General features: G+C 40.2%; 1 protein-coding gene and 1 long non-coding RNA gene across 2 annotated transcripts in view; one reads left to right on the top strand and one right to left on the bottom strand.

The window, feature by feature from the left end:
• Nucleotides 1–12292, top strand: part of kntc1 (kinetochore associated 1) — a 207699-nt gene that overhangs the window by 99577 nt on the left and 95830 nt on the right. The window contains exons 34-38 of the mRNA XM_069933231.1: nt 232–518; nt 5223–5395; nt 6524–6621; nt 6965–7109; nt 9551–9607. Coding sequence (XP_069789332.1) covers nt 232–518; nt 5223–5395; nt 6524–6621; nt 6965–7109; nt 9551–9607 — 760 coding nt within the window. The remainder of the gene's footprint in view (nt 1–231; nt 519–5222; nt 5396–6523; nt 6622–6964; nt 7110–9550; nt 9608–12292) is intronic.
• The window catches only part of LOC138761323 (uncharacterized), a 70494-nt gene that overhangs the window by 29701 nt on the left and 28501 nt on the right, over nt 1–12292 (bottom strand). The gene's annotated exons all lie outside the window — the stretch shown is intronic.

Here is a 12292-nt window from a genome sequence, read left to right as displayed (position 1 = left end):
GAATAATAATTGACATGTTAGTCGTTGGTTTGGAAAACTATTGAAATATGCTCTTTAAAATCTGTTCAAACCTTTTTGGCTTTGCATTTTATTTGAACCATTGCAGCTCTGACAATGCAGCTTTTCCTTGGTATTGAGTTGTCAATTTGTATTATCTAAAAGTTTCATACTTGAAACTTTTCTGTATATTTTTATGTGTTCAATTTTTAACATAATATTGTTGGCTTGCAGGAGTATTTTGAGGGGTTAATTTCACTGAAACATTATGAAAACCCAAAGATGCTTCTACAATTGTGCAATGAACAAGTTCAAGCTTATGCAAGTGTTTGGTCCAATTCAAAATCCAGGAAATATGTAGATCATTACAGTGGTTCAAACACCAATGTGAAGGCTCATAGAGAGGAAAAGCTTTATAAACTGTCCCTCCTGTTTCAAAATTCAGAGCAAAATCTGGTGTCAGTGCTTGCACTGAGGTTACTTGATGATGGAAATATAGAGAAGGCTATAAATATTTGCAGGTAGGAATATCAAAATTCTGCCATTTTATTTATTGTTTGGTCTTTATTAAATTATCTTATGCACATGACATTTAGTCCCTTGAGCCTGGTTTGCTGGCTATCTCAATTCTTCTTTCTATGTTCAGTATCTTCCAGATGGATTTTTAGATATTGTCACTCTCTTTGGCATGGACAAATCGGTCATTTTGCCAACCTCATCACTCCGATCATGATGTTTATTCACCTTCCATTTGTATTCTCTTATTCTAGACTCCAGCCATCCATTCCAGTATCCATCCTTATCAATCTCTTCTGTGTTTTCTATTATGATCACATCCAAGCAGCAGTATGGCAATCATTACTGTACACAATACTCCTAAATGCATTCCAACCAATGTCTATATTGGCAATATTTTGTTGCAACTCATATACTCAACACTTCAGCCCATAAATGCAAACATGCAAAAACCTTCATTTTCCCACCCATCTGCATTGTCACTTTCAGTGAGCTATGAACTTGTACCCATGTACATCACACTACTGACATATCCTACTAGAATATAACTTCCTAAAGTACATTACCTCAAATTGTCTGGATTAAATTCCATCTGCCACTACTCCATCAATCTTTCCAGCTGACCTGCTTCCACATCTCTTTAGAAAGCATTCTTCGATATCTATAACTCCACCAATTTTCATGTCATCTGTAGGCTTACAAATTTCTCATTTTTATCTCAGTTCCCTGCAGCATACCAATTGTTGCAAAATTCCAGTCAGAAAAACATTCATCCATCAATATGCTTTGCCTCTTATCTAAGGATCAAATGTTAGACCCCGTGTTCCTTAACTTTCTGAATCAGCCCACCATGTGGGACACGGTCAAATGTTTAATTGAAGTTCATTTCAACTGCATTATTTTGGGAGTTGGAGAGAAATGGAGCAAAGGCAGAGTTGCAGAAATAGAGGAGATGCAAGTAATGGTTGCATTATTTTTTTTTTGAACCTTTCCCAGAGGCACTGCAATACTGGGTTGATGCGTGGAGTGTTGATAGCAGTGGAGGGGAAACCACGTTTACTGAAAAAGGACATCTCTGAATAGAATGCTTAGTCTCCTGATTTGGAAAGTTTCCTTTCTCTCAATTCTGTCATCTCGACCACATCAATCCCTATTGCTTCTCAGACTTTGTGGTGTGACTCAGGGATCAGTGCTGGTACTATTGTTGTTCGTCATCTATAGCAATGCTTAGTCTCCTGATTTGGAAAGTTTCCTTTCTCTCAATTCTGTCGTCTCGACCACATCAATCCCTATTGCTTCTCAGACTTTGTGGTGTGACTCAGGGATCAGTGCTGGTACCATTGATGTTCGTCAACTATAGCAAAATGTTTGGCCTGGAAGTCAGCCTGAAGAAAACGGAGGTCCTCCATCAGCCAGCTCCCCACCATGACTACCAGCCCTCCCACATCTCCATCGGGCACACAAAACTCAAAACGGTCAACCAGTTTACCTATCTCGGCTGCACCATTTCATCGGATGCAAGGATCGACAACGAGATAGACAACAGACTCGCCAAGGCAAATTGCGCCTTTGGAAGACTACACAAAAGAGTCTGGAAAAAGAACCAACTGAAAAACCTCACAAAGATTAGCGTATACAGAGCCGTTGTCATACCCACACTTCTGTTCGGCTCCGAATCATGGGTCCTCTACTGGCATCACCTACGGCTTCTAGAACGCTTCCACCAGTGTTGTCTCTGCTCCATCCTCAACATTCATTGGAGCGACTTCATCCCTAACATTGAAGTACTCAAGATGGCAGAGGCCGACGGTATCGAATCCACACTGCTGAAGATCCAACTGCACTGGGTAGGTCACGTCTCCAGAATGGAGGACCATCGCCTTCACAAGATCGTGTTATATGGCGAGCTCTCCACTGGCCACCGTGACAGAGGTGCACCAAAGAAGAGGTACAAGGACTGCCTAAAGAAATCTCTTGGTGCCTGCCACATTGACCACCGCCAGTGGGCTGATATCGCCTCAAACCGTGCATCTTGGCACCTCACAGTTCGGCGGGCAGCAACCTCCTTTGAAGAAGACCGCAGAGCCCACCTCACTGACAAAAGACAAAGGAGGAAAAACCCAACACCCAACCCCAACCAACCAATTTTCCCCTGCAACCGCTGCATCCGTGTCTGCCTGTCCCGCATCGGACTTGTCAGCCACAAACGAGCCTGCAGCTGACGTGGACATTACCCCTCCATAAATCTTTGTCTGCAAAGCCAAGCCAAAGAGAAGATAGCAGTGATCTGGATGATAATGTGATAAATTGGATCAGCAAGTTTGCAGATGACACTAAATTAGAGGTGTTGTTGATGGATAGCAGAGCAAGTTTCCAAAGCTTGCAGAGGGATCTGGACCAGCTGGAAAATGGGCTGAGAAAGGGCAGATGGAATTGAATGCAGACAAGTGTGAGGTGTTGCATTTTGGAAGGACAAACCAAGAAAGGACATACACAGTAAATGGTAGGGCACTGAGGAGTACGGTAGAACAGAAGGATCTGGGAATACAGATACATAATTCTCTGAAAGTAGTGTCACAGGTGGATAGGGTTGCAAAGAGACCTTTTGGCATATTAACCATACAACCATATAACCGTTTAAATGGGGATGTTATGGTAAAGTTGTATAAGATATTGGTGAGGCCAAATTTGGAGTATTGTGTGCAGTTTTGGTCACCTACCTAAAGGAAAGATCTCAATAAGATAGGAAGAGTGCATATTTAGTAGGATGTTGCCTGGACTTCAGAAACTGAGTTACAGGGAAAGGTTAAACAGGTTAGGACTTTCTCCCCTGGAAAGTAGAAGAATGAGGGGAGATTTGATAGCGGTATTTAAAATTATGAAGGGGGATGGACAGAGTAAATGCAGATAGGCTTTTCCACTGAGGGTAGGTGAGGTACAAACCAGAGGACATGGGTTAAAGGTGAAAGGGGGAAATGTTTAGGGAGAACATGAGGGGGAACTTCTTCACACAGATAGTGGTGGGAATGTGGAACGAGCTGCCAGCTGAAGTAGTGGATGTGGGCTCAATTTGAACATTTAAGAAGAATTTGCACAGGTATATAGATGTAAGAGGTATGGAGGGCTATGGACTGGGTGCAGGTCAGACAGACTAAGCAAAAATAAATGGTTTGGTACAGATTAGAAGGGCCGAATGGGGCCTGTTTCTGTGCTGCAGTGTTCTATGGTCCTATTTTCATGAGGCTCTCCATTCTCGTACATTCTGTACTTGCTCATTTTTCCTCCCTCTCCCCAACATTACAGGCCACCGCATCCAACAGATTGAAATTTATTTACCGCACAATAGAAACCAATTCCAGCCATTGAAAGCCGAGCCTCCTAATTACACCCATTTAACTTGGCAACCCTGTAGGTTTTTTGAGGGTGGGAGAAATCAGACCACACAAGGAAAACCCATGGAGGTCACGGAGAGGATGCACAAACTCCTTAAAGATCGTGTTGGATTCTAACCCAGGTCACTGGTACTGCAATAGCGTGGCACTCACAGCTACGTGAACCATGCCCCAAATTTTTATTATTTTTTTCAATTTCCACCACACCAATGATCTCACTACCAGTTACATCTACCCCTCAACCCACTGCTTTTTGTAGGTATTGTGCTCACTGTGACCCGTTGTCCACTCATCCTTCGCACTAATCAACCCCACCTCGGTACTTACTGTTGTGACCACACTAACTGCTATACTTCCACATGCATCTTTTCCCTCACCACGATTCAGGGCCCCAAACTGTCTTTCCAAGTGAGGCAACACTTCTCCTGTGAATCTGGAGTTGTCATTTAAGGCAGCAGGTGCTCCCACTGAAGTCTTCTCTTCAATCAGAGACTGGATGAAGATTGGGGGATTGCTTCATTGAGCATCTTTGCTCCATCTGCCATTACAGCTAGGATTTACCAGTGACAAATCATCTTAGTTCTACTTCCTTTTCCCATACTGACACATCTGTCCATGGCTTACTGTGCTGCCAAGTTTAGGCCACATGCAAATTGGAGGAACAACACCTTGTATTCTGTCCTGGCTCTCTCCAACCAGGTGGCATCAACATTGACCTCCAATTTCCAGTAGCCTTCAACCCCCTATTTCCCCCATTGTTTTCCCTAACCTCTGCCCTTGCTTTCCCTCATCTCTCTAACCTCTTTTCCTTTTTCTGCCTCTACTTAGTCTATTTGCCCATTACCCACACTGTCTGTCCACCTCCAAACCCCCTTTCCTTCCTTATCTTTGCTGTGCTCTAGTGTTCTGTGGTTCTATTCACACGACGAGGCTTTCTACTCTTGGACATTCTGTGCTGTTGTGTTCTATAGTTCAAGCACAAATGTTAGAGTACATATTCATCTGCCTCTTCCTCCTATCACCTCCGAGCTTCTCCGTTTTCCCCATTTCTTTCCTCCCACCTGTATTCACCTATCACCTGTGTGCCTCCTCCATCTTTTATTTCGGGCTTCTGTCCCTTTTTTGCTCTTCTGGGTGAAGGGTGAAGACCCAAAACATTGCCTTTCATGGATGCTGCCTGATGTGTTTAACCAGGATTTTGCATGTTGGTTGGGGAGATGATAGTGAATGATTGATTTTAAAAATAATATTTTATGAGAAAATTTAATTAACAGTACAACTATTTAATTTTCTCACTATCTCTGTTTCTATTTTTAGTGAGCTTTATGAACAGCACAAAAATAATCAGACTGGCCAAGTATTGTTTCATGTGGCACAGAAAATATGCAAGATGTTGGAAGATAACGTTCCCATGATAGTTCCAACTGGAATGAACTTGCCTGCTGTCATTTACGAATTGGCCTGCCAAGCTGTCACCATCTGCAGCATGAGTAATTTCTTACTGAAAAGTTGAATTTAACTCAAATGGGAAACTATTTTTTAAGCAATTAAATCTTGATTGTCTTTGATCCTCTTTATTAAAAGTGGATTAGTCCTTACTGTCACTTGATAAAGCTGGTATCTGTATCTCCTCCATTTCTTGTAACTCCGTCTTCATTCCATTTCTCCCCAGGAAGAATGTGGGCAGAGCTCCATTTCATTTCACTTTCTAACCCACCAGCTTTTGCTTCTGATACCTTATTCTCTGACACTTCTGGCAACTTCTGCACAATCCGACCACCTCTCCACCCCACCTGTTTTTCATAAGGATGTCTTTCCTAGACACTCTATTCCATTCATTGAAAACATATTGGTAGATAAAGGATATACTAATGAGTGGGAGGCTGTTTCTCTGGTGGAGAAATCAGAGACTAGAGGACGTGGATATAAAATAAGAAAATTAAGAGGTCAAAAGAATTTTATGAAGCATTTGGTTGGAATCTAGAATGCATTGCTTGCAGATTTCATGGACCAACTTCTGTTGTGGCCTTTGAAAGGGAATTGGATAAATATATAACCATATAACCATTTACGGAGCGGAAACAGGCCATGTTGGCCTTTCGAGTCCGCACCGGTTCACTGATTTTGTGCGCCCTCTTCAGGCATTGGTCCCGGTTTGGATGACTCGGTCTTGCACTCGTTGTGAAACACCTTGGAGGTGCAGTTTGTTACCGGTTTGTTTGACTTGGTCGTGCACTGGTGGTGAAACACCTATGGTGGAGAAAAATTTGAAGCTACAGAGATGAAATCAGTAGTGAATCTTGAGAATTGCCAAAGTAGAGAGGTGGCTTGGATGGGATGGGCTGAATGGCTACACCCTTTGCTGTAACCATTCTATGATTCAAAACACGTGTGCTTGTTATATGGGCTTCCTCGGCCTCATTTTCCTTTACTCCTTGTGATGCAACAGCTTGCTCAACATCAAGATTTTAAACACTTCTTAAGACATAATGTGTATGAAGCTTGATCATACCATCTTTTGTGTTTACCGCACAAACAAGTTACCCTCTAGGGTTAATCTCCACTTCTAATTTTCCTGTCCTAAATGACAATTTAATTTTTAATACTTGGTTTTACAGACCTTGTAATTGACTGTGAAGAATTGTGTAAAAGCACTCGTGCTGCTTTGGATGTGTACAGGCAATGCCTAATTGATGATTATGGATTTAAAACAAAAGTAAGATTTGATCTTTGCTGCTTTTAAATGCTCAGTTTTAATCAATTTCCCATGTAAGAATTATTTATAATTACAATATTGTATTTTGCGCACATTTCCTGTCTTTGTGCTGTACTACTAATTTAAAAAAAATAATAAAACCAGAAGCATGAAGTGTCTCGCGTTTTTGAAAAGCTTAGTTAAGACGCAATCAAGACTGTCTATAAATTGCACGTATTCTTTTCATGTATTTCAGTAAATATTTCAACACCAGTTTGGAGGGTGATTGTAATGTATATCAATATCTACTTTATATCAGATTTTGAAGAGTTATTTATAACCTGAATAATTCTAATTTCAAAAGGTGTCATCATTTGAAACTGACAAAGACCCTTACGATGAGTGGACTTTTGAAGATTTCTTCATGGAAGATGGCATTGTGCTCGATCATGTGACAGTAATGCCTGTAATGTATGAAATTACAACTGCCTTTGTGCCATTTTCTCCAGGTATATCAGTTGCAGCAAGTTACATTTTATCACTGATTTATGGTTTATCTCATTAGTATTTACTGTAACATTCTGTTAAGACTTTGCACCTTTACAAATGTTATAGTATTTTTTCCAGCGAGAAGCATAAGAAATTTTTACTACCACACAACCTTCCCGTACTAGCCTGTGTACATATATTATTACACCTGGTACAGTGAGAAGGGTTCATCTTAATACCTAAAGCAATATTAGAGTCATGAAAATAGACCTGTCAGTCCATGCTGACAAATTTCCCATCTGAGCTCGCCTCATTTGACCAAATATCTCTCTAACCCTTTCCATGTATCCATCCAAATGTATTTTAAATGTTGTCAATGTACCAATCTCTACTTCTTCTTCTGGCAGCTCATTCCATATTGTGTGGAAATACATTAGTAGTCCTTCTTTTAAATCTTTCCCTCATCACCTTAAATTTATGCCCTCTAGTTTTAACCTTCCCTACCCTCTGAAAAAGACAATGACTTATCTATGCCCCTCGTGAAATGTTTTCTCCGTCTTGGATTGCCAACTCGTAATTTTGAGACGGTAACCCTGGTTGTTGACATATTAGTTAGTAGAAAACTCAAGCAGATTGTGGATACATTATAGTGCCCAAAAAAGAAGCAAATAGGTTGTGCTAGGCTGCTCTTGTATGAAGACGGCCTTTCACATTCGGCCTTACCATTAACATGTACTGAATATCATGTTGCCATATTTATATGGTAAATAAAGAATAAATATGTAATTTTAAGCAGCCGTGCTCTGTAGTGTAGTGGAAGAAAGGGTGGGGGTTAAGACAATCTCCACCTGTCATGGCGGGTCTCTGAGGACATTTTAGACCAACTCAAAGATGGCGCTGGGCCACCTTCTATTCCAAGAGAAAGCCCACGAACGGTGGGGAGTGTCAGGTGATGCAATAATGTCACTTCTGGTTTTGGGCCGTCCGAACCGGAAGTGACTTAAAATGCCTGTATAACTTGAGATTAAACAGTTTTGGCAGTTATTGAATGAGTGTCAGTTGTCCTTCCTTAGCTCTGCAACTGGTGGCGCTAAACTAGGAAATAATAATTGTGAACTCCTAGCACTCACTCTTTTAGGTGACACGTTTTTCTGCCTTTTCAGATCCAGTCATTATTTTTGCAAATTAAATTTGACTTTGAAATTCCCCATTTTATTTTTCAGTTCCTTCTGCAATTTATCAATGCTGAAATCTGATTCATTTAAATATTTCACAGTTAATTCCTTAGGGTTGGAGGTGCAGTCTTTGCTGTGTCACTAATATCTCTCACTCTTAGTGACTGCTGCAAAACATTTTTGAGCTGCATAGATGAGGTTAATTATCAGTGAACTTTGATATTTATCCAAACTACAACAAAATCTGATTCATTATTTTATTGTGATTATTCAGTGAGTAAACAGAAATGAAATTTCTATAATTTCACTCGTGATATCATGCACATTTGTGCAAGTGACTTTTGAAGTCATTTAAAGGCATCTTTAGTAGTCTCTAATTAATTTTTAGAACTGTATTAATAGTGTGGTCATGAATATAATTTTCAAAGAGCCAAAATGGAAAGACAATCAGGAGGTGTGAAACCAGTATTAATTTTGGGTTTCCTGTGCTTGCATACAACAATGGAAATTTCAAAATTGCTGTCAGTGTCACAACATTTTCACAGATGATACAGTTTCCCCTGGATTTGATGGAAATTTTTTGAATTTGGCATGAAATTAAGTTACAGGTATTTGCAAGTGAGTTGCATAACAAGTGTTGAAAATTTTTCATTTGCCGATACCTTTATTAAAAAAAATTATGTGGTATGTTGGAAAGTTTGAAATTGTCAGTGAAATATTCTATTTTCATGACTAAAACTATTTGACGATGGCATTTGGTTGGGGAGGTGGTGGAGAAAATTCGGTTATTACACCAGTTATTCCAGAGCATCTATTTCTTTATTGATCATTTCAGCAGTAATTTGAATAAACATGCTCTGCTACTAATACTCCATTAAAATTAGAAAAAAACATGATCTTATATCGGCTTGAAACATTAAGTAAATTTATGCATTAGTTGAACCTGGAATTTCTGCTGCTTTGCATTAGTGTGTGTTCACTTAAACAAATCCATCTGGAGGATTTGTGTAATTGAAGCTCATTACTACTTGTGACCATATCTAGATGGTGATTGGATACAAATTAATTATATTGGCAATAATAATTAAATTCTATTATGCTCCATATGTTATACTGTTTTGCAAAACTGTTGCTGCCTAGCAACTCTAGAATTAGAAGAAAAAGATGTTTAAAATTTAAATTAAAAAAATACATACCATCTTCGATACACTAGTATAAGTTAAGGAAATGTAATTTATAGTCCAGATAATTGATGCTATTTTTGAAACACATTTTTATTTTTATAGATGTAAAGTTACATCCATTGGATTGTGTGTGCTTGCCAATGAGCCCAGATATAGAAGGTATTTGCGTAGATAACCAAAACTAATAAAACTAATGAGTGTACATGTATTGAATGTTCAATATTGCTAATTGTAAAAACTTCAAAAGGAACAGCGTGGGTAGTTTCAATTGTGTTCAGATCCAGTACAGATTTTGGAGTGAACTTTCCCCTTGAAAGTAAAGAAATTAGTTTGATAAACATTCCTAGCAACTGTTAATAATTTGCCATGTAAAAGTAATTTAAGAAACCAATCAATATTTTTCTTATGATATGGGATTTCCAAATCAATTTTCCTTCCTTTTTGAATTGTTGTTAATTTCTGAGGTACTGTAATGTGAGAGCTTGTCTCTCATTGATATATTTCACAGATTGCTGTCGGCCAGGTTAGAACATCAACCCTGACTCTATATGGACCTTCATGCTACTTATGAGATCTTTGTCTTCAGCAGCTCCCAATCTGGGAATTGTAGACTCTTCAGCATCTAGGGAGCAGGTGCCTCACTGCTGTTTGGTTGGGTAACCGAGTTCAAGTTTATTGTCATACATACCAAGATGCAGTGCCAGCAGACACAGTACAGAGGTACAAATTACAGAGTTACAGAGAGAGCGATCAGTTTGTATAAAGCAAAGGCAATGTCATTTTACGATATTAAGGTTAATTCTGGAAGCTGATAACACCGATAAAGAAACTATCTTTGAATCTGATGTTCATGATCTCATACGTGAATATTTTCCAGACAGAAGGGTGGTGAACAGAGTAGCTAAGTGAGATGAACCTTTTGATATGTTGGAAACTTTTCGAAAGCAATAAGAGTTATAGATGGAGTTGATGGAGGGCAGAGGTTAATGTGTAATGGCCTTAGCCACATTCACAACTCTTTGTATTTTATTTGGGTTTTGGACAGAGCAGTTCCCTTACCATGCAGTTAGGATGCTTTCAGTGGTGCACCTGTAGAGGTTGTTAAGGGATGTTGGTGATGGGCTAAATTTCCTCCAGCTTTTTGGATCAGGAGAAGATACTGGAGAAATTTACCCCTGGGAACTTGAACCTGTCTAGTGTCTCGACCTCAGCACTGTTGATGGGAATTTAGGAGTGAGCTCTGCTGCTCCTCTACAAGTAAACAACTAGCTCTCTGCCCTTGCTGAGAGAGAGGTTGTTGTCCTGGCATCAGGCCTCAAGTCCTTCTATCTCTTTTCTGTGCTTTGTTTTGTCTTTGTTGGATCTCCTGTCTATGATGGTGGTGTCATTTGTGAATTTATGGATGAAATACATAGTATCGCAGTTGATGGTGTATATGGAGTATAGTAGGAGACTGGGGACATAGCCCATGGTTCCCCAGTGTTGCATATATTTGCGGAGGAGGTACTGTTACCAATCCTCAGCCTGTGGGATAGAAAGTCATAGATCCAATTGCAGAGGGAGTGCAATAGAAATAGAGCAGTACTCTATAAATTGGAGTCTGGTGTAGGTGTCCTTGTTGTCCAGGTGTTCAAGGGCTGAGGGTAGGTCCAGGGAGATAACTTCCTGTTATTTATGCAGGGTCACACATTGAGAGACTCAAAATTCTGAATGCCATCCTGAGCATTCCTTTTCCACTTTGAGAGGTTGTGGGCCAAGTATTCCCAAAATACATAAGAATGCAGCATCCCCCGTGGCAATGTTTTGTTTTCTCTTTGAATATTTTATTTATGATTTTCCAAACTCGAACTCAAACAGACATCAGTATTGTCAATGTCCATGTTAACAATATCAGCATTGAGTACAGTTTACAATTGTTCATTCTGCACAAATTTCTCTGCAGAGTTCAAGCTCTTTCCATCCCCTTCCTGGTACCCCACCCTGTCCCCAGACCTTCAACATATTAACACAATATTTAACTTGTTGCACAGAACACTAAGGACACACACAGCAAGGGGGTGAAACATACATCAGGATTTTATGGGTTTGTCGCAGCAGTTGGCCAGGGCTCAGGCTGCTCTTTTTTTTCTTGAATTTACCTGGCTGGGATGAGGTGGACACCCTGTTTTTTTTCCCCACCCCTCCCCCACCACCTCATCTGCTGAGGAGCAGAGAGGAAAGCTAGGGCGGCGAGACACAATGGACCACACTATAGTCGTTCTCCCTTGGAATTTAAGTATGGTTGCCAAATTTTTATAAAAGTATCATACTTTTTCCTTAAGTTGTAAGTAATTTTCTCCAGGGGAACACAGCTTTGCATCTCCATGCACCAATACGCGATATTCAGGCAGGAGTCAGCTTTCCAGGTAACCTCTATGCACTTCCTGGCCACTGCCAATGCAATCATTAAAAATTGGTTTTGAAATTTGGACAGCTTCATTGTAAGTCTTACATCCATATGTTTCCCAACAGAAACCACTCAGGATCCAGTGGAAATTATTTACCTATACCTTTCCCTAGGACTTGGCCTAGTTCCATCCAGAAAGGTCTCACCTTGGTACATGTCCAGGTTGCGTGCAAAAAGGTTCCTTTCCCAATGCTGCATCTGAAGCATTAGTCAGATAGTTCTGGTTTAGATCTATTCAATTTTTGTGGCATCAGGTACAGCTGGTGCAGAAAATTGTATTGCACTAGCCTGCACTGTGCATTAATAGTTGCAGTCATGCTGGTCCAACGTAGGTTGGACTAGCACCTCTCATCAATCACTATTCCTAGGTCCGACTCCCACCTCTGCCTTGATTTGTG

Source organism: Narcine bancroftii, chromosome 4 (assembly GCF_036971445.1).
Source record: "Narcine bancroftii isolate sNarBan1 chromosome 4, sNarBan1.hap1, whole genome shotgun sequence".
Taxonomy (NCBI): domain Eukaryota; kingdom Metazoa; phylum Chordata; class Chondrichthyes; order Torpediniformes; family Narcinidae; genus Narcine; species Narcine bancroftii.
Note: the sequence above shows the minus strand (reverse complement) of the source record. Positions and strands in the feature narration are given on the sequence as shown.